The sequence below is a fragment of the Cheilinus undulatus genome, linkage group 4 (genome assembly GCF_018320785.1).
Source record: "Cheilinus undulatus linkage group 4, ASM1832078v1, whole genome shotgun sequence".
Taxonomy (NCBI): domain Eukaryota; kingdom Metazoa; phylum Chordata; class Actinopteri; order Labriformes; family Labridae; genus Cheilinus; species Cheilinus undulatus.
In genome coordinates, this window is record NC_054868.1 from 38904199 (window position 1) to 38927980 (window position 23782).

The window sequence follows — 23782 nt, forward strand, 5'->3', positions numbered from 1 at the left end:
ATTTTTATAATCCTTGTTTTTTTTTTCATGTTATACTTTTCCTTCACATTTTAATTTCAAAGCTGTTTTCATCTTTCTAGGTTTCTCTTGTTTTGTTTTGTTTTTACTGCTATTAATGGAAAAGATGAAATTCAAAATTCCTTCAATGTTTAATCTAATCTTTTATCATCCAAATATCTTTTGATGTCTGACCTAAGAAAAGGGTAATAACCAGCCAGTCATCCCTGGCCTGCCTGCAGCTGCTTCAAAAAGAAGCTGCCAGGCTGCCAACAGGCCCCAGTAAGCAGAATCATCATAAGCCCAGTTGCAGCTTCTCTTCACTGGCCCTTAGTCCACTACAGGATTAATTTTTAAGAAGGCGCTGTTTGTTGTCAAAGCCCTGAATGCAGAAGCCCCCTCCTACATAACTGACCTCCTAAGGCCGTATCTCACCAGCAGACCCCTCAGATCTTCAGATCTGGGCCTTCTGGAAGCCCCTCATTCTAACTATAAACTTAGAGGTGATCTACTTTCTCAGTCATGACCCCTCCACAGTGGAGCAGCCTTCCTCAAGACACACTTTGATATGCATTTGAATATTTTGATCCCCTACATGTAAATCTTGTTTTGGGTCTGTGTTCGTGTTTGCAGTATTTATGTATATATAGGTGTATGCCCCGGTAGACGTTTGTGCATATGTATGGCCACTTTATTGGGTACACCTTGCTAGGACCTGGTTGGACCCCCTTTTACCTTCAGAACTTTTGGTCCATATTGACACGATAGCATCACGCCATCACACGGTTGCTGCAGATTCGTTGGCTGCACATCCATGATGCAAATCTGCCATTCCACCACATCCCAAAGGTGCTAAATTGGATCGAGATCTGGTGACTGCAGGGGCTATTGGAGTACAGTGACATCATTGACATGTTCACGAAACCAGTCTGAGACGATGTGAGCTTTGTGACATGGTGCATTATCCTGCTGGAAGTAGCCATCAGATGTTGGGTAAGCTGTGGTCATAAAGGGATGGACAGGGTCAGTAGCATTAATGAGGTAGGCTGTGGTGTTTAAATGATGCTCAATTGCTACTAAGGGGCCCAAATTGTGCCAAGAAAATATCCTCCACACCATTACACCACCACTACCAGCCTGAATCAGTGATACAGGGCAGGATGGATCCATGCTTTCGTGTTGTTTACGCCAAATTCTGACCCTACAGTCTGAATGTCCCACCTGAAATCAAGACTTATCAGACCAGGCAACATTTTTCCAATCCTTTATTGTCCAGTTTTGGTGAGCCTGTGTGAATTGTACCCACAGTTTCCTGTTCTAAGCTGATGGGAGTGGCACCTGGTGTGGTGTGCTGCTGAAGTAAACCATCTGCTTCAAGGTTTGACAGGCTGTGTGTTCAGAAATGATATTCTGCATACCTTTGTTGTAATGAGCGGTTATTTGAGTCACTGTTACCTTTCTATCATCTCAAACCAGTCTGCCCATTCTCCTCTGATGTCTATCCAGCGAGCGGCAGTTGTGTGGATGAAAATGGCTTGTTGATGTCATTTTCCCTTTTTGGGATCATTCTCTGCAAACCCTAGAGATAGATGGTTGTGCATGAAAATCCCAGTGGATCATCAGTCTGAACTACTCAGACGACCCCCTCTGGCACCAACAACCATGGCACGTTCAAAGTCACATAAATCCCCTTTCTTCCGCATTCTGATGCTGGCTTTGAACTTCAGCAAGTGGTCTTGACCAGGTCTCAGACTCAGCAGACTCATGCTGCCTGGATAGAGCATAATAGAGAAAGTGCGAGAGAGAGAGCCTGTGATGCAGCCCCATGTTTTATAGTTCAGAAGAAAAACAACTTTAGGCTCACAGAGATGCTGTATATTATGGTTCTATTTGTTGAGCCATGTTCTGAGTTAAAAATAGGTCTAAAAATAATTTGCTAGTCTGCACAGTCAGTCTAGAGAGTTCACACTGGTACTGGATCGGTACTCGGCATCGGCCAGTACCCAACACCTTGGAATCGGAATCCGTATTAGGAAGGACAAAATGGTATCAGAACAACTCTGATATTATTGTCTCTCTTCACTAAAGTGTTGGTTTGGTGCAGTATGCTGTATAACCTTACACTATACACGATGGCACGTATTTCTGGGTAAAGATGGTTAAATAGGTGGGCTTGGATCCCACTCATCCAAGAGATGGCTAACAAAATAAACTTGGCACAAAACAAAGTTTAACTAAGCTATGGACCACTCACTGGAACTGGTAATGAGCAAACACACTTATTACACCGTATCTTTTTGATCAATTATTGTACTGTGACCCAAGGGGTTGGAGGATCAAACAAAAAAATAAGAGAGGCTATAATGTAGAGCATTTAATAAACCAACATATCACTAACAGCTACTGTGTGTAGCTGCACCATTAACATTAACACCTCAGTTTTCATTAAATGTGTTTGCTACTATTTGCAGGCTATTAAAGTTAATCAACGTCTAATTATGCAGAAAGAAATCATGAGTAGTATTCTGTTGAAAAGCCTTAATAACGTTATATTTTTTGGTATGCAAGGTCGGGTTTTTATCTGGCTCCTCCTTGCAATATTGATGCAGTGGTATTTTGTTTGGTTGCTACATTAGCAGAAGGCTCTTGAACAGTTATGTTGCAGGGCTTTGAGTTGGATGTGTTTTAACAGGTCATGGCTTTGGCTCTTTAAACGTGTTTCATTGACTCTTTCCTTATTTCCTGTTTACAGATTGACAAGGCAGTGCTATCCATCATGGCAGATGAACAGATGGCCAGATACATTACTTCATATAGTGACAGAGTTGCTGTTCTCTCATTCTGTCAACAATCACAGTGCAGCACTGATAAAGAGACTCTTTTACAGACGTTACGAGAGAAAACAGGTGCACGAAAAATGAAATCAAAGTCAAAAGGAACGCGTTGCACTTCTGGATTCTTCCAAAGGCAAGGTGAAAGTATGGCAAGACAGAGAAATAATGCAGCAGAGAAGACCTCCAGAAAAATTGAAATTGGATGGCTTCATTTTAGTGGTAATACCATAAGACGAGGACCAGAAATGGTGGAGGAACAAGACATGCAACAGTCTAAAAAACAACTGTTTCTGAGATCTTTGATATTGGAGAGAAGCTTATTTGTCCAATGGACTCTCATCAAAATGGCAAGCTGAAGACTTTAACTTTGATGTTTGTAATTTTAAAAGAAACAAGATACCTTTTGGAGACAGCTGCCAAACTCTACGATCAAACCAAACTGAAGCTGCTTAGATTTTATTTCTGCTCAAAAGAAGAAGCATCCTCAGATCTTTCCTCATCTCAAGAGGATGAATGCAGTGAAGTCCACTTATCTGAAGATTCATTGTCAACATCATGGGTACAGCACAACTGGCTGAACGTGGATCTTACATGGACACAGATTGTTCAACTACAGATATCACAGAGAATAGACATTCATCTGATAGTGACATTAGCAGCCAGGTATGTGGCCATCAGTGAAATATTTGTAATATTTAGACAACGATTATGTCAGGGACAGATATGAAGAGTGGTCTCACTGTGTGTAAATATTATGTCTTACAGACTTTTAATCTAAATATACCATAACCTTTTGAAGATGCAGTTTTCATGAAAATTGATGTCTGGTCTGATCTTTTTTTGTTGCACTCATTACTACCAGATCCTGAAGGCCTTCTGGTTTTGAATGAATAAATGAAAAAGCTGAATGTCGTGAACATTTATTTTTATTATTATTATTTTTTTTTAATTTCTGAAGCATACCTTGTTAACCATGTGTGGAGTGTTAAAAAATAAGGGAAAACTTAAGATACATATAAGATCTTGACTAACAAAGTATTAAACAGTGTAAGAGCCCTCAAACAGGCATGCAATCCTAAAATCCTTTGGGCATGCTCCTGACTAGTTGGTGGTGGGTGTTTTGAGACCTGTTGTGATGCTGGTGATCCTTACGTATTCCCTAAACGTCTTTAGCTTTCTGTTATTCACATTATGTTTTTGTAAACCATCTAAAGTTAAATTAGGAACATGTAATTCTTAACTATTATCATTCGAAATAGCTGTCCATACTAACATTAACATGTTTATTTGTTATTTTTGTCAGAGTCTGTTTCCAGAGGCAAGCAAGACCCACAAAGCTTAGAGCGGGGTTCGCAGGAAAATCTGATCTATTTCATTCAATCCCAACCAACATGAGGAACACTGACCAGCAGCAGGACACCAGTGCAAGGGATGATGGTGATAGCAACAAAGTAAAAGTGCCATTAGTTTAAAGCCAGTGACTTTAATTTATGGATTAAAAGAGCCAGGTTTGTATTACAACTTAAAAAAATATTTGCTCATGATTTTTCACACAAATCAAACAACCAGCACTTCTGGTGTTACAAACTTGCCGGTTGCTTGATTTTTCTTGCATGTTACCGATTTAAACGGATGTACACATTTAAAGAAAAAAAGCAAAACATTTACTTACAGTAATTATTACTGTAGTTGTCTGCTTTGAATTGATATTGTACATTTAATTCATCATTTATAGCACCCATCTGGATCTAGTACCTATCCAGGGCTTAGAACTCCCATCATTTTCAGCCTTTGGCCTTTTTACATCTCCTGTCCAGTCCACACATGAGGAAGCATTGCAAGCTGCTCAGGTAAATGTAACAGCACATATAACCCAGGGTATACGCAGCAATCTTGAAGTTAATTTCAATACCTTTTTAAGACTTTTTCAAGACCTTCTCAATATTTTTTAATACCTCACCGCCACTTCAAGCTGTAACCATTTACATAAGTGATATAGCTCGCTCTGGCGCTCTCAGAGACAATTTATAAACGCACCCACAATAGCCTAGTTATTTATGTACCTGTTCATCTTTGTGTTTATTAAAAATGAATAAATTCACACACTTTTTCAATGTTTTTGGGACTCAAACTCTTGGACAGCTAATTCAGAAAAAATACTTTCAAATTTTAGGACTTTATAAAGTCGTGATAAGACTTTTTAATACTTTTTAAGGGTCTTAATTTTCCCCAAATTGATTTATCACCTTTTAATACTTTTCAAGACCCTGCAGATACCCTGTAACCATTTAAGCACCTTTGAACTACTGTATGAATTAACATTACTGTACATGTGTTTTAAAGTGGAACTCTTAAGCATTGTAGCTAGTCTTTCTGGATGTTAAAATAATATTTTCAGTTGTCAAAAATCCTCAAGGCCATCATCAAAAAGTTTCATTATTTTTTTATTTATCAATCTTTTAAAATGGTTTTCCAACCGTTTACTAAACCTTGTAATTTTTGGTTACTGTAATTATTCAAACTTGTGGTGACACTTGTTTGTAAGCCAAACATATAGAAGGGCAAACAAAATCTTATTCTGTGAAAAATATTTAATAAATTTGCCTGTGAATTTGAATTCTGTGTGATGGGCATTTTTAATGTGTCTTATAACATGAAATATCATTGAGTTCATTGAGGGAAGCATAGAATCGAAGATTATTTTGAACTTACACGAGCATTAAGAGTTTGGGCATTTCGCCCCTGTGTCATAAACTGACTGCTTGTTCTTTTGTGTGTTTCTACTCTTTTTTAGGCGGGTGGACTGGATCTTGCTGATCAGTGTTTGCCCTTACATTCCAGCAGCCAAGATTCTGTGTTGACCTCGCCTTCCAGTTCAGGAAATCAAGAAAGCGAACGCCATGTGGCTATTCGCAGGGTAAAGGCTGTTGAAGATCTGATGGCTGTATTCATGGACGATAGCGTAATGAATGTGACTCTTAAAATGGACATTGTCAATGAAAAAGCTGTGGATGATGCTGGAGTATCTGGGGAGGTTCACACTGCATTTTGGAAGTCATTTCTTGAACAGGCTGAGGGCGAAACAGAGAGCATTCCACGACTAAGGCCAGATTTCAAAAAGGCTGACTGGCGGGCAGTTGGGCGGATCTGGTTGAAAGGCTTACTTGACCATGTCATGCCAGTGAGGCTCTCAAAGGCCTATAATAATCTGCCTATATCAGCTGTAAACATTGGATGTACTAAGTTACTGGAGTTTTAGGCTTGACCAACAGACCTATGTCAGATGAAGTCTTTTTCTTTCTTTCTCATCATTCTTTTACTTTTAGGAGTGTTTTAAGAAACAGAATTAGGTAATTTGTTCATCCTAAAACTTCAAATTTTGTTTTACGGACAGAAGTTTAAGGTCTGAAGTACATTTGAACATCCGATTCAATATGGGTATTGGCTTAAATCATTTTTGGCATATTGGATATCGGCAAAAATCCAATATTGTGCATCCCTGATGAAATACCATAATTAAAAACTAGAATAATTCAGAAGAGAAAAGAGATAAACTCAAGTAAACTTTTTCTTTTAAAATCACGATTGAGATCTGACGTCATAATGAGAAGTTGGTTGCAGGTCTGTTGCCACTTCCTATTCATGATGTTTTTTTTCCAACTTTTTGCTCGGTTAAGGTCTCAGACGTTGCAAATAAACACCCCCTTTTTTGCAACTTGGACAGTGTATGGGAGTTTTCTTTGAACTGCTTGCTGAACACCTTGCCCTTTGATGCACCTGTACTAAGAAATAGATGAGTGAAGCAATTTTTCCACTCTATTATTGTGGGAATAATAATGACAAAAGGCAGCAAAAAAAAAAAGTCAGCATATGAATAAGAGGTTGGATTTTATTTAGTCCACTTTTAAAATTTACATTTTCTGTCAAGATTCGTTAAAAAAGATAAAGCATCATCAGCTTTGCAGACCATTTCACAAAGAGACTGCAATAAGGAAAGAGTGAAGTAGGATGAAGATGACTTATTAGGCACATTTCAAATGATACATGTTAATCTTATTGATGGCAAAATATGTACAGCAATGACTTTACCTTGTGGTAGCACATGCTTGGGACTTCTAAGTGACAGTTCACAGGTTAGTGAAGCAGAGATTTATGTAGACATAAGGCCTTTTTTCACTGTATAGAAAAGATGTATCAAGTTCACTAAATGAGGAAGTCAATTTCCCAAAACTGTATACTAGTTCAATTTGAAATAAATTAAACCCAAGAGGAGAGAGAAATGAGGACTATCAATGAACTTGTGAAACTAATTGACCGGCGATGGTTGAACTAAGCATTCTGTGTTTAGCAAATGCTCCTCCATATGAATCAAGAATACTGAGCTAAATGTGGACAGGACATCCACCAAATGAAATAACTTAAGAAAAAAATTAGAAATGGATAGTTGTGTTAGTTTGCATTTATAGAGTACCTGATTTTTTTCTCTCTCTAGCCTAAGTTTGATACCGTTGCATAACTTATAGAAAACCTGTCACGTTCTTTTAAAAACTCACAGTAATTCATTCATTAATCACAAGTCCTGATACCACCACAGACAGGCACAGGATTCTACCCTGCAGAATCCACATACCTTCGAGTCAAACACACTGGATATTCCATACAAATAAAGGACACTTTTCCTGTTTATATACATAACACTTTTGTACAGTCTTTGCACTTCCATTATAACAGATTGAAGCATCTCCACGTACTAAGTAAATGGAAATCAAATCACGTTCAGTGGATTAAACCTTGAGTGTATCCAAAGCTTAAATTAAGCACTTGGTTAGATATGAAATTAACAAGTTCAACTGCCTTTGCATTGGAAGAAAACTCATAAAACTCTGTCATACTGAGTTATCTTAGGGATCGGGTTTGAAGTTTGCCTAAGACACATACCAAGGTCAGTTCCACCATAACTTTGTGAGGAAATGGTTAATGGTTTAATAAATATGACCCCAGATCAGTGCCCATGGAAACTTCACCCTGTTCAAACAAGAGAAACGGAAAAACCCCAATTGTTAACCAGCTATGCCAACTAGCAGAGTGTTGCATTGATAAATTCTGATCATGTTATCAAGTGATTTAACGTACACTCCAAAACAACATAAAACAGCATTATAATTTAAGGAAATGTTAAATCTGGATCAGCCAACCGGCCATTGAAAGGTGAATAAACAGAACAAAAAAATCCGAAATAGGAGGCAGTGAATGTTCAAAGTTTGAGTCCGCTTTAGTCAAACCCTGTTGACACATCCAGTCATTCCACCTGCTTTCATACTGCACTCAGCTTATTCCTGGCTCACACCCCCTTCCTACAACTCTACGCACAGTGCTGTCCTTGGCCTGACAGCAGTGTAAACTAAACACAGATGAGTGGCTATAAAGCACCACTGGCCCCTACACACTAAGTATCTTGCTGAGGTGGAACGTGGCAGCTAGACCGTCCCAAATCCCAAACCAGAGCCTGCAGTAGTGTGGAAGGCCGAGTGGTTTGGGGGGTTGCTGGCTGGGCTGGCATTTAGCCTGACAGGGTCACTTGGGTCCTTTGGAAGGGGTGTCTGTCTCTGTGGATTGACGGCCATCACTCCAGGCCTCCCGGGTGCTCTTAAGGGCTTGTGTCCGTTGCTGGTCCACAACCACGTAGTCAACACGCTCATCTGATGCTGCCATGCCTGTTCCATTGCTTTTCATCTGAAGAAAGAAAACAAAAAGATTGGTCTTACAAATCCTTTAGACCAATGGTGCTCAACCTTTTCATAATCAAGAGCCACGATGTCTTAAAAATACTGTTGCAAGGGCCACAATCCAAAACCAGGGATGTGAGGTATATCCATAAATCCGCTGACCCATCGTTGAAATGAAATGAAACACTGAATTAATGGATTTACATTTACTGTAGTTATATGGCTCTGTTAACTTATAAGAGATGCTTTCTATTTTTCTACTCATTATTAATGCTTTTTGCTAAAGGGGTAGAGGCCTCGTATTGGTCTTTGCCTTGGGCCTCCAAATGACTAAAACCGGCTCTGCCTCACACCTGCAGCTCTCCCAGACACATCATTTCCCCCTGCCTTATTTTGTAGCTTTGGTTTTCTGTTTCTGCTCTTTTCACAGTATTTAATGTCAAATAAAACATCCAGGTTTGGACAAGTTTGTTATTATGTCATGTTCTTTTGATAGGATGCATAGATAAAAGAGAGGAACTACAAAAACAGCTCTGATGTTTTAGCAGTTACATTAAAACAAACTTGGGAGTGGTTTTAAATCCAGATTTAAATTCTAATCCACATGTAAAGAAGGTCATAAGCAGTGTTAATTTTGTAGACTAAAACTTTGACTAAAACTGTTAGTCAACAGCCTTTTATCCATGACAAAAACTAGACTAACAAAAATAGATCTGTGATGACTTAAACTGACAAAAACTACATTTAGTTTTTTCGTCAAGATGACTAAAACTAGACTAAAATGTAAAATAGTTTTCATCGGACATTCAAAATCTGTGATAGTTCTCCACTGTGGGTAAATCTGTCAAAAAACAATGCATCTGCAGCTCTTCTGCCTCTCAGCTGTAGACAGAAGGGACCCCAGGTTTGGCAGAGTGCACAGAATACAATACCATGATTTAGTACCAGATTTAGGTAAGAGAATAAATGCTTTGTCTAAAAGTTAAGACTAAAATGTGATATCTTTTTATGAACTAAAACTAAACTGAAATGATTTGAGTTTTCGACTAAAACTAGACTTAAACTAAAAGGATAGAAATGACTAAAATGTGACTAACACTCAAATGCATTTCATTTAAAGACTTAAACTAGACTCAAATTTAAAAAAGCTGCCAAAATTAACACTTGTCCTAAGCACATCTTTTTTCCATCTGAGAAACATCATCAACGAAGACCTTTTTTAACACAAAGAGACACTGAAATTTTAATTCATGCTTTTATTACCAACCGTTTAGACTACTTCAACTCTCTTTTCACTGGACCACCCAAAAAGTCAATAAAAAACTACAGCTGATCCAGCTGCAGCAAGAATTTTAACCAGAAAGAGGAGAGTTGAGCACATTAACCCCATTTTAAAAACTCTGCATTGGCTCCCCGTTTCTCAACACACATCACAGACCTTTCATTTTATGTCCCTAGTAGACCCCTTAGGTCCTTTAATGCTTCCCTTTTAAATGTCCCACATGTGATCCACACAAGCACCGAGGAGAGCGCTTCCTGATTTTATGCCCCAAAACTTTGGAATTTAATCCCCCTGGACATTAGACTGAGCAGCTCCATTGATATTTTTAAAAGAAAACTGAAGGCACGTGAGGTAATTTTACTGTTCTTTTTATATTTTTAGCTTAGTGTTATCATGGTTTGATCTATGGTTTTTACCTTGTTTTTTTTGACAATTATTATTATAATTATCATTATTATTACAATTTTTATTTTACTGACTTTTTAATATTTTAGTCTTTTTATTGTATTTATTTTATTTCCTTAATTTGTTTTTTTATTTTCTACCTTGTCCCTAGCTTGCTTTTGTTCTTTTTTTATTTTTATTGATCTTTGCTGTCTGTCTGACAGTGTTTACCTTTCTAAAAAAACTAGTCACTAAAGAGCAATATGTGACTCAAGAGTCACAGGTTGAGAATCATTACTTTAGACAAACTTCCTGCTGTTATGAATGAGTAGCTCAAAAGCCAGGGGCGGTAAGCCTTACCTTTCGAGGTGGGGTAGACTTGCCAGAATCAAGATCCAAATCCAGGTACTCCACCTGTTTGTCTCCCTTCGGCTTCACCATCGGGCTGCTCCCACCATCCGCAGTCATGGGAGGGCCAAGCTTCATGTTCTACATGACCAGGAAAGGATGCTTTTGTTACCAAAGACATAAGACTTTCCCACAAAACAAATGTCATACTATAACACTATGGAGCATTGTCACAATAACCAGCTTTTTTTTGTTGTTGCTTTGACTGAAACGGGTTAGCCTGATGTTTCATTATCCAAAATCTGGTGTTTCACCAAGCTTGTTCTGAGTGTTACAACTTCATTCAACATCTACAGGTCCAGGTAGGTTGTGTATTTGAATATTAAAAGGAGAAATATAAATTTTGAAAAATGCTTTTTCTAAGTGCAAGAGTTAACAACATTATAAAGCATGAAAATTGGTCATCAAACCTAAGCAAATGAAGAATTTCAAAAGTATTTGGATAAAGGTTATTACTTTGATGATGCAACTTTTTAATGTGTTTTTTTTCTTCTTTGTATTTCTGACTGGCACCACACAGGCAAAGTTTGTCTTAGCTTAAATTCTCTGTTTGCCTGTTTCTGGAAACAGAAATTGGTATTAAACATGCCAAAAGCTCAGGTTTTTCTGCACTGTCCAATCACTTAACTTAAAAGAATAACTCAAACTTTTACATATTACAAATCAAAAGCATGAAAAACTTTACTTCTTTGCACTGGGTTTTTAAAATATCTATTGTTTATTGTTTTGATGTTGAAAAACTCAGTTGTTCCCTCATGTCTTTCATTTTACTGAAAACGAATTTAAGTATTGGTATTGTGACAATGCAAATGCATATATTTGACCTATAAGTAGTGTTATTCTCTAACTATAAGTGGGGTGGATTTACTAGAAGTAGGATGGCGACAAATCTATGACATACTAATGGAGACAAAAGTGATGGTTTAAAAAGTCTACAAAATCACTGCAAACTGTGCGGCCAAGCCACAGTTTCTAACTTGTTAAACTTGTGTAGGAGAGTAATAACAGCACAGTTGAATTTCTGCTCTAACAGTCACATCTCCGACCGGCAACCTCTGGTGTTCTGACAGGGCAGGCCATGCATGTCTAACCTGGCAACCCTGCTCACCTCCTCTATGGTGTCAAGTTCCTCCACCTCCCTCTTTACAGGGGTGATGGGGACTGTGCAGTAGAAGGACTCCTCTCTATGCAGATTGAGACGGAAGATGTGGCAAAGGAAAAATAGACAAAAGAGCAGATGGTCAAGAACAAAATGCAGGAAAAAAAGAAGATGGAGGAAGCCGAAGTCTGGTAAAAGGCAGAGAAATGAGGAGCTAGGGGAAAAGGAATAAACATGAGCAAAAATAGAACAGAAGTTCAGCGGTATATCAAGGCAAATGTTGGAGAAAGTTAAATTGTTAGAACAAGAAAAATAGGATAATTGTGACTCTAATACCCAAACTGTAGGAGAAATGATCCCTGTTGGCAAGATGGTCTCCTGTTATTTGCACATGTTCAAACTTTCTTTGTTGTATCAGGCACTTGTGCCTTAGTCCTTACAGACAGGTTAAGAGATTTTTAAACTTCCTTGATAACAAAAAAGATCTTTCTAACTACAGTAAGGGTACTAATATGAAAATAACAGACATGTTTTTGAACAGCAAAATACCTTAACAGAATAAGAAAAATAGAGGGTAAAGGAAGAAGCAGCAGGACAAGAGGACACTGCCAAGAAAAGAGTTGAAGCTGTGAGGAGTCCGTCTGCGGCAACTAGTATTTTGTTTGTGCTGACATGTGCCTCCAAATATAAGATACCAGCGACTTTCAGGACACCAATAGCCTAAGGATGTAAGAGGTTCTGTTCTGCCTCATGACAACTCTAATGCATCAATTTATCTTGCTTTTAAAATGATTACACAATGATTTGAAAAAAGTTTCAACACAAAAACAATAAGAAAAATAATTAATTCTGAACATTTTCTCTTTAGCTTTGACCATCTGATTGAACAAGTACAGCAAAAATTTAAATTACAACTTCTTATATCAGAGGATATTGTGTGTTACATACTGGTTCATCTGTGGACATATTAGACAGCATGGCTACATAATTCTCATCACAGTCTTCGGAGTCAGTGCTGGAGGCCGTACTATGCACTGACAGGGGTCTTGATGGCATTGGAAACCTAGAGAGACTGAGCAGTATTCACAATGTTTATACACCAACTTCTAGGCAAATAAGAGTCTCTGGTGAGTAGAAAATATAACACAGACATAGCAGGCACAGCTTAAAACCACTGCAGCCAGACGAGTCTCTGCAGCACAGAAATAGACCTCATTCCCAGATAAGCCAACAAGCATGTACTGTAGTTTAGGTCTGAGACAGATCCCAGACTTGGTTGTATGAGAAGTGCTACTCAGGACACACAGTGACTACAGTAATGCATGAAGAGTTAGTGCTTTCTTCTTAAGTTAATTGTATCTACTTCAAAAGGGAATGTTCACACTAAATTACTCCTTCCTGTAGATTAAAAGGAACATGAGCTGAATTTTGTATCAGGCACTTTAAAGTGCAGTTACTGCTTAGTGCTTCTTCAAAAAGTTATACATTTCACAACTTTAAAAAACACTCAAACATTCAAACTAGTGTGAACACCCCCCTTGTTTGTTAGCATAATGTAGAAATACACTGACCATTCTAGGTACTTACTCGCGAGCGAATGACCGTGTGACAGGGGAGCGGACAGGCGTACATGGCTCCTCCCACTCAGGCAGGGGTTTGATCTCCAGTGGAGCAGGTTTTGCTGAAGGAAGGTACACAATAGAGTCAGTCAAAAATTTAACTACATGTTTGTAAGGCTAACAAAGTCAACAGAAAAAGTCATTAATCCACCTGTGTGTTTTTAAATCACAGTACTACTTGTATGTAAATTAAGAATAAAAAATGATAAAGCAATGGTAATTCAATAATCCTGGCTTTTATTTTAAAGGCATAATGTGTATTTTTAGAGTAGATGTCAAGTAAATATTGCACTTTAGCACCAGTTTCTCTGACCAAAACAAAACTTATCTTTAGTTATTCACTCTACTGCTCTATGTGGTGGCAAAGTTCACTGTTAGAGAGGGACTGGTTTTCACAAAATGTATATGAAATATGTTTGAGCCTCTAGGCAAAACATAAACCAGCTATAAGGAAATGCTGGCCCCTACAGTGTGAACACAAAGCTGATAACAACAAAAGCAGAGGGAGTTTAACTTTATCGTCTTCAAGCCTTGCGCCTATAACCTGCACTTGGTGTGCTGACCTGGAAATAGTTCCCTCAAAAAGAGGAGTCAACTGAACTATTTTGAGGATGCTGAGCCTTAAAAACATAGGGCTTCATTGGATTTCACTCATGGCTCATTTTGAAAAACAGACTATGGCTGATATACCAGATATTACAGTTTTCCAATAAAACGTTAGAACGCTGCATATTATACCTTTAAAATGAAAATCTGAGTAATTCATACCTTTTAATGCAAGGAAATTGCATATATGAGCAAAGATTTTAAATAATTATGTGTGAAATGTGGTTTCAGCCAGTTAAAAAAATGTATCACAGCAGTTTATATTATCAGAGCCTCATGTTGTAACTCACTAAACAGCTGATGTTAACCATAACTGACTGAAACATTGTAGAGAGCACACTTTATAAAACTGTGGGACCTGCTTGTAAAAGCTACACAAGCAGGAGAGTAGATGTGCTTTATGTGAGGCTGTCTTTCATTAGATTATATCACTGTTTAATTTCCTCCTGAAGAAGCATTTATCCACCACCTCCCAGAGTCTGAGAGCATGGCTATGTGTGTGTGAACATATTATTTTGCACAATATGTTAACTGCATACAAAAACACATGAAGAGAAAGAAATGTTTGGTGTTAGTAATTTATGTGGTTGACTGCATATGAAAAGTCACATAAAAGTGAGGGGATTTTCCTGAGCTGTAAAAACTGTATCAAGTAAACTCCACCATGCATGAAGTATGCACTCATCCCTCTCTCCTGCTGGGATTAAAAATAATAAAACTGGAATAATGCAATAGATCCGACACACGTTATATTTTTAAATCTGCTTGAAGAGCTCTACAAGACTTAAGATGCAGTTTAATTGAAATTGGTTTGCACGCCGTTAAATATCTTAAAGAACCAGCAGACCTCAGAAATCAAGGAGCCCCAACAGATCACGACTTACAGCATGCAAAGAGTCAGGATGGAGTAGAGTTTGGACAAGTCAGAGAGTAGAGAGTTTTCAGACACACAATGGCGGTTCAACGTAGAGTACCTACCCTTGCGTCGTCCCCTCGGGAATTCACCTACGGTTTGAGAGTCGGTTCGCTCTAAACCAACACCTTTTGCTCTTATTATTTTAGGACTCTGACCTGATTGGTGAAAGAAGACTTTGCTTATTAAAAAAATTTGGGTGATCACAACAGTTAAGCCCTGCTGTAAGCTGCCCTGCCATGCAAAGCAGAAGACGAGTTTACTGAACAAGAAAAACTACAACCTCACGCACAGTATACCCAATCATCTTTTGTGCAACACAGTGTCAAGATGAGAATTGTCATGACAACAGTGGACCCATACTGCCCAACATGCACCTCGCTCCATGCACCACAGCTTCCCACACAAAGACTGACATCACACTTGTGCATGCACAATGAGCTGTAAAGCACTGAGAGTACACTGACAAATCATACCATATTGAGAAGAGCACACATCTGAAGAGTAGAGAAACTTACGGCACAAATGTAGTGACTAAGCATTGTTCTGGAGTGTACCACAATGTCAAAGTAAGGTAATTATTTTCAGTGGATTCACATACAAGAGTTAAAGCTGTTTACTGGCCTTGGCCAGAAGTGTCAAAGCCTTTACAAGCTACAGCTACCAAAGCAAAGAGGACACAGAGAAGGTGAACAATGCTGTTAGTATGTTGAATTAGTCCTTGGGAGAAAGGAAGTCTACATGGCTCATGGTCAACAAGGATATTAAATATCTAACAAGTAATTTACAAGATTAACAAGAGCATGGAGTAGTCTGGTTATCAACCAACACGCTCCACTTTAGAGATTAAAAAGAAACACTTCCAACCAGTGCTTCCAGTGGTTGGTTTTAATTACAGTTTAACTTGGAGCATGAGTAGCCTGGTTATGTCTCTGAACCCTGTGTGCAGAGGATGTTTTTTCTCAGCCTGGATACAAATCCAGCCTGAGTCTTCTTTCCCACCTGTCATTACCACTGCTCTCTCCCTCCCTCTTTCTCCCTAGTTTCTGAAATTAGGTTTAATCACAGTGATGTTTCAAGGCGTGACATTATGCCCCTATGACATTTCTCCTTCAGGTATGAAGTAACAACAATATTTCAGAGGTGAGAATGGGATCAGCAGGGCGAGCAGGGGAGCACAACACTTATTGTGCATATCTGACTGTTTTGCTGTGCTTTTTTGCACTCACAAATACCAGTGTGAGTTAATGGCAGTGAGCGCAAATATCAAGCCAATGTGGAACCAGTCCGTAATGACAGCAGAGTCTACTGATGCAGAGTTGCAATGCCAAAACACCTATTGTTCACTGTCCTGTCGCTCACAGAGGCACAAAAGCCCCCTCAAAACAACATACGGCTATGCTCTACATCAGTGGTTCTCAACTGGTCAGGCATCAGGACCCACCACCACCTCCTTAAGAGAAATCACGACCCAAATTAAAAAAAAAAAATCCCACCAATAGAATTTATTCAACAAAAAATGCTGCCAATTGGACCTCAAATGCATGTTTAAAAAGCACTTGAATAAGGAGCGACATTCATGTAGTCATGTTATTTAACTCCATTTTTACAAGACCTTGGCAAAATGGAAATGTCTCAAGGAATTTCCTTGCTATTTTGGGAAAACTGGCATCATTGCCCTAAAAAAAATTGAGATTGGATATCAAGAAAATCTCCAGAAAAATACTCATTATTATAGGAAAACCTATAACATAGATAACTAGAAGACAGAATGGAGTGCGAGTGGCCTAGCTGTTGAGCCCCATGTTCAGAAGTCCTCGAAGTGGGTTACCTGGGTTCAAATCTAACCTGTGGCTTCTTTCACATATTCTGCATTCCCCGTCTCCAGTTTACAACACTACCCACTTTCCTTTCCAAAAAATAAAGCCATTAAAGACTGATAAATCTATATTTAGATTATTAACCCAAAATGTTGAAGTTACAGACTAAATTTTGATAAAAGGAGAGGATAAGACAAAATTTTACAGGCTTTTGGAGGCTGAATGGCAAGTGAAATCAATGATTTCTCCCCACTTTCTTTAGTTTTTTTATTTTTTTTTAGTTTACTTTGTCTAATTAGCTGAGAACCAAAAACTATATCTAAAACTGGTAACACTTTATTTTAGTGGGCCCTCCTAATTAATTAGTAATTGTATAGTAGAAAGTGTAATTACCAAGTAATTGCTCTAGAATAAGGTGGTAATTGCCCTGTAATAAGTTGGTATTTTACCAAGTAACTCAGAAATATGGTAAAATTAAGGAAGTATTAACCTGTTATAATGTATTTATTATCAAGTGAGTCCTTGTAATACTGTGGCAATTCTCTGGTAATTAGGTGGTATTTTACTCTAACCCCCCAAAATTACTTGAAATTATTTAAGAAGGCACTACTTTCATTTAGTGGGCCAAAATAAAGAAATCACCTGGGAATTATCAAGCAAATCATATAGAAGTTATCATCATGCCATGTATTACTATAAAGTTACTAGGTAATTAAGGCCCCCTGATATAAAGTGTTACCCTAAAGTTTTGTGAGCGCTGGTTAGATTTGTTTCCTATATAAATGATGACCAAGACAGTAGGCTAAAATGTAGAAGTCAAATAATTTAGAGAAATGGAAATCTATTTATAACTTAAGTGGTATTCCAGGGATGACGCACGCCAAATTTGGACATGTCTGGCTCAAAGGGCCAATGAAAAAATGAAACACATATCTTGCATGGGAAGATCACCAAATGGGAAATAAAAACCTCTACAACATGCCCTATTTTGTTCAGTTACAAAAACAGCCTTGGCTTTTGGTTTGCCTACGTGATGACTCCCCGTCCCCCTGACGTCCTTCAATTCTTCTTCTCTGCTCAGCTTTTCAGCCTGCCCAGTTTGTAATTCCCCTTGCTATTAGGTCTTTCATCAAAGAGTCCCATTCAGACGAGGGGAACAAAGGGGATGGAGGTGACCACTCTGGGCTTCGGTCACTCCATGGCACAGGGATCGGCCCCCTCCAAAATGGGCCACAGGGCCTCTTGAGCTCGGGACAAAAGTGCTTTTGACAAGGAGCTTACTGTGTGAGAGGGTGTAGCAGGCGCTAAACTAATTCATCAAGAGGTGAAATAAGCCGGTCAAGGATGAACTAAAAAAAAAAGAGATGGAGGTATTTGATAAAGCAGAGCAATAAGGGGAGACTAAATAAAAGGAAACACGCCACGTTAATGGCTAGACTAAAGAACAAGGACTCTGTTTGGAGACAGTTAGGATGGCTTTATGACCATGAGCCAGCACTGTGAGAGTAACAGCTGAGTGTGAGACAAAGCATGGTCAGTAGCTGCATTAGTAAACTGCATCAAAGCTACACATGCATGGACACCCACTGCCTACTTACCTTTACGATCAGGTTTGAGGTTTCGGTCCACAGGTGGCGGTTGGCAGTCACTGAGCATTGGCCTGCGAGGCGGGGTCTTCGGACTGGAGCGAAAACCCATATGGGCAGGAGGGGGAACCTGCTTTCCCAGGGAGGAGAACTCCATGGTGCCTGGGGTCATGGGCACATAGTTGGGCTCATGCATCGGCTCCGGCAAACTGCCCGAGTGATGGTGCGACGGAGAGTTGGCACTCATGGGTACATAGTTCTGGTCCACCTCTTCTGTGGACTGGCTTCCCACGGGCATCATTCCTTTGTTTTTCTGGGGATGAGAAGGCCAAAAATACACACTCACAAACTCAGCACAACCAGAGGTGGTATGAGAACTGATCTAAAGCAATGAAGATGTTCAACATGATCCCAAAATACATCTGGTGTTAAAATGCCATAAGAAGAATCAATGTTAAGGAGTTAAATGTTTAAACGTTCTAGGTTTTAGGTCAATCAGAAGTGTGATACTGGCCATTAGGGCTGTTTCAATACCAGATTTAAACCTGGATGAGATTCTAGTAAAAGGAAAACAATACTAATACCTGTTTTGCTACCAGGGCAACAAAAATAGAAGTCCCAGACACCCAATACCAGGTTGAACTTTGTTTTAAATTACAAAAAAATGCAAGAACGCTGTCTAACTTTAGGGTGGTCTCACATTGAGGATCAGAGTACACTTGACCCCAAAGTCCTGTTTCATTTGATCAATGTGAGCACAAGTGTACCATATATTGGCAGCCTGCCTGTCTGCACTCGTTAAGGCGGTCATGAGCAAGATTCACGAGGACTCATGTCATCTGCTGAGCTTCATGTTAGGCGTGGAAATAGGAAGTAATATTGTCGAGGATGGCCCCCAATATCTGCATGAAGCATAAAAATTGACTTGAATGGTGGCCATGGATGTCTCGACTTCCTTGGCAGACTTGAAAAATCAACAACATGCATAGCACAGCCCAATGCTGCCCATAAGAGGGAAAAACGGTAACGCTTTCTAGGACCAAAGGAATGGAGGCTTGCAATTACCATCTCCTAGCTCCCACAGCCAATCACATCTCTTTCTCTCTCAACACAGCAGTCCATTTAAATATGACATACTGCTCATTAATCCCTGCTTGCATTAATGCTGATGCACCATGCTGCTGCTGCTTGCAAAGCTTAATCCTTTCCACCCCAGCCTCCTCCTTTGTAGCATTAGCTTGTTGTACCCTCATTTAGATTAATGCTACTACAGATTATTTACCTTTTTTCTAATTATGGTCATAAATGTATACATATGGGGATTTCTAGCCATGTGCTAGAAAGTCAAAGCATGCTGCTTGACTAACCCAGGGAGCATCTTTTGATCGGAGACTTCTCCGCAAAGTAAAACTACACATTCATTTTGCAATAAAATGGTTAAATGTATGATGAGAGTGTTGCTGAATAAGCTGTACCACACAGAGTACGTAGACAAGTGTACACAAGCACAAAATTATGTTAAATTGTGAAAGCAGACCACCAGGAGAGAGGGGGGGTGGGAGCATGGAAAAAGAACTGTGCCTAATGTGAAAACACCCTTACACAGTGCCCACTCTTCCATGTGCAGTTTCAAAAAGCTATAATACTTGACATACTATGGATCATCAAAATAGCATCGATTGAATCAATTTAAACATCCAGTATAGCAGAGTATGGAAGTTTTAAAGTTTTTATAACCTTAGAGGCAATAACAGATCTATCGCTGGAGTCGGGCCAAAACCTTGTATCTCCATTTTTCAATCCATTTTAATCTTTTTTATAAACCAGTGCTGCTGGTCACTCTTTTCATTTATCAGTGGGGTTAAATTCTAAAGCAATGAAGAGAGATGCTGACTATGACCCTTCAGTGTTAAATCAATTGAAAAATACCGCATTTGTTTTGTTTTTTTTAATTCCCTGGAAAGTGGTGATTTTGGAGATACAAGGTTTAGCCTGGCACCAGTGATGTGTAGGATAAACACAAAGAAACTACAACTACAAAAATGCAAGTAGCTGGTTTGAGATTCAATCAAGCATATATCACAACTCATGTAGATTTCAGCAAAAGCTTCCAGAAGAATTAAATTAACTGGAAGCAAAACTGTTACTGAGATTTATGAAGGAAATCATTAATGTTAACAAGGTACTATAAAGATTTACTTTATCATGACCATATTTGTATGAATCTAGCAACTCAACTCCTGAAGTATGTGTTTTGTCTCTGAAAGTATTTGGAAAGGTTTTCCAGGCAGAAAGAAGTTAACTGATGTTATCTTCTGTGCTTACGTTGCTGCAGTCCTAAGATTGCATTTCAAGTGTGTGAAATATTGTGCAGATGAATAAATTCTTCAAGTAGTGCATAATGTAAGCTAAAACTCATCTTTTTCTTGGATAGCACACCCTTTACGTGTGTGATTCAGAGTAAATAATCAAAGACCCACTAACAACACACCCTATAGCTGGCTTGTTCATGATGCCCCATCCTTTGAAAAACTGAATGTCATTATATACACAGAAGAATTTCCATTCCATCTAAGGTCATGGTATCTAATAAATGCACTATAATTCTATTCTGTTTTATAGGGCACAGGAGGGAATAACGGTTTTGCAGTGGGTCTTGTGAATTGCAGGATTAGCAGAGAACGTCTGGACCTTATTGCAAACAGAAAAATGCATTTTCTAAGGCCATTTGTGTGTGTTTGAAAAGGTTACGTCTCTAATCCATCAGCCACAGTCACAACATGAAAACTTCCCCTTAAGCAGGCAGCCAATACTTGAAAGCACGCCAGTGTTCTGGAAGAAATGTGAGCTTATAAAGCAGAGGACCGTGGAACAGCACTTACAAAGTAGCTGTTGAAACTTTCATTGAAGTCAAAAGAGCAGCTTTTGTCTGAGGGGAATGATCGAGGAATGTCATAGCAGTCCTGGGATCCAAAATCTGCAAAACAGAAATAAAGTTACCACATAAAGACATGGATTATGAACTCAGACTTGAACTCTATGAGATAAGATAATGTAACATCAGTGATATTATTAGTAAAAAGGACCATGGCACATAATGTTGGCCTGCACTTTCCATATCAGCAACTTTACGCTAACTTTTAAGCACACAGTGGAACCTAACTGAAATGATGTGCTTGTGTTTATATGTCTTGGTTGTTTGCTTCACTGGGGTAGAGTTCAGCAGCTATATGAAGGGCTCTACTATAACACATTACTGTTTTTTGCATTCTCGTTAGGCACTGATGCAGTCGCTAATGCATTTCACTTACGGCCAAAAGAACCACATCAGTGCTAGTAAAAGCTTAGAGGGCAGATGAGAGTCTGCTTAGAAAGAGGACTGTGATGGAGAAATGTTGGACTCTACTGCAGGAATAAAAACACATTTTACAATGGGTTGTTCTTAGTATAATTTCATTCAAGTTCTGCTTTTGAAATAAGAAAGCAAATAAGAAATAAATATTTCAATCATATCTCATGTTGTTCGAAATATTGATTATCAACACAAAAAGAATCAAAGGGATGAGACAGAGATATCCATTGTTCTTGCAATGACCGCTGGTTTGGTAGCCTTGAAATGTGTTTAGCACCAGCAACACTGAAACTGAGACTCCCTTGTAGTCTTGTAAACAATTACCCTGCAACTACCATCTCTGTAATGACACTTGTCACCACAAGAGGGGAGAGTAGGGGGAAGAATACATCAAGTTTGTCCGCACTTCCTCCATTACTTTCTCTCCACTTAAGAGAAAGTTCACTACTTTAAGCTGTTCTGCACAGAATAAATTAATGATCTGCGCTATGAGGATAGACTTTTATCATCAGACCTTTTATGTATGTTCTTATTTTATTCAACTTTTTCTTTAAAAGGCATGGTTTATTCAGAAGATATTCTCAAAGTAGATATTATGCCTAATTAATAGAAAGTAATGAGGGTGAACAAAAAATGTTGGATACCAGGGATGTCTGAACTTTTTTCCTTGAGGGCCACATACAGAGAAATAAAAGGCTGACTGTGCCACTTTGATATAGCCCACCTTTAGTTTATAAAGTTAGTAAAACCAATCCAGTGTGGGCTAAGATATATTAATCAGTAAATTCAACTGCCTACATCATAGGCTGACCCTTCATGAAGCAGAAAGGGGAGACACTGATGGCTCATCTCCACATCCAGAAACAAACAAGAGCAACCTTGAGACAGAGCAGATAGGGGAGCAAATGAGTGGGATTCCTGCCACTATTAGATGCTGTAATCCCTTGTCTTTACTCATCAGGGGTTATAAATCGAGATACTGTTATTATTTTAGTTGTAAATAATTTACCATCACAATTTAAATCACAAATGAAGCCTATCAGTGATTCCATCTTGTCAAAATGTTTGTTTACAGAATTAACACAGCAGCACGGCCCAGGGTCGAAGCACAAGCTTTGTTTTCTAATGAAGGCTGTATTTCTTTTTTTTGAGACTTTGTTGCAGTCCACTTAAAACACAGTTTTTAACCAGTTTTAACTATAGTTTAGACCCCAGTAATATACTCAGGGTATATACAGATAATCTTTCATTAAATGTGATTAAATGTAATACTTTTTAAGACCTTTTTAAGGCCCTGTTCATACATTTTAAGACCTATTGCATCTTTAGTATCTAGGCAGTTACACTTACAACATAGATGTGTATATGTTTGGCTGATAGTAAGACAAGAATGTGAGAAAAGAAAGAAAATGCCAGGAGTCTTTTTTCAGTAGTATGGAAATCAAGCTTTCTTGGAGCATACTGAGATTAGTTTAAGAGAAAAAAGCTACTAAGCTGAAAGATTTGGTAAAATAATCTCATTGAGATTTTTTCCCCAATAATGCAATTTAATATGAGATTATTATAAGGGATGCTCTATCTTATCGATGATATCCATATTGGCAGCCATTGGCTTAGAAAGTGAATTACTGTATCGGTAGATATGAACATTTCTGCTAACATTTACAAGCGATGATTTGGCTGTATAAATCTGCCTTTATCAGCTGTAAATATTGGCCTTACAAACAAATAAGTTAGTGGAGTTTTAAACAGGACCAACAAACCTGTGTCAGCTGAAGTCTTTTTCTTTATTCATCATCATTCCTTAAACTTTAAAGTCTGTTTTTAAGGACTGAAATGCGCTAATTTGTTCATCCTTAAACTTTAGATTGTGTGTTTAAAGGACTGAAGATTTAGGTCTGTACTACACCTAAATATATTGATATTTAATATATATTGATATTACTGATTGATTTTGTAAACATCACAAATCCAGCATCATGCATCTTTGATTATTGCTCAAGTCCCTAATCTTGTATTTCTTAATAAATAAACAATAATTCATTCTATATCAGGATCACTGTATAAGGAATACAGTATTTGGTGGCTTAAACTCAGGCTGAAGATTTTGGAAAAAATATCAAATTCCAATTATTTAGACTTATTGAAAATTCAAT

General features: G+C 38.4%; 1 protein-coding gene across 8 annotated transcripts in view; it reads right to left on the reverse strand.

Moving 5' to 3' along the window:
- Positions 1–6702: 6702 nt before the first annotated feature.
- gab1 (GRB2-associated binding protein 1) overlaps positions 6703–23782 on the reverse strand; it is an 81318-nt gene continuing 64238 nt past the window's right edge. For 6 of the 8 annotated variants that reach the window (XM_041784508.1, XM_041784509.1, XM_041784515.1 and 3 more), the window contains 7 exons: positions 21157–21251; positions 18287–18587; positions 14934–15026; positions 13318–13411; positions 12679–12802; positions 10584–10712; positions 6703–8564 (listed from right to left, as the gene is read on the reverse strand). In XM_041784508.1, the coding sequence (XP_041640442.1) occupies positions 8406–8564; positions 10584–10712; positions 12679–12802; positions 13318–13411; positions 14934–15026; positions 18287–18587; positions 21157–21251 (995 nt within the window). In that variant the 3' untranslated portion in view covers positions 6703–8405. Of the gene's footprint in view, positions 8565–10583; positions 10713–11739; positions 11816–12678; positions 12803–13317; positions 13412–14933; positions 15027–18286; positions 18588–21156; positions 21252–23782 lie in introns of all 8 variants that reach the window. The other 2 variants (XM_041784510.1, XM_041784511.1) reach the window with 2 other exon arrangements.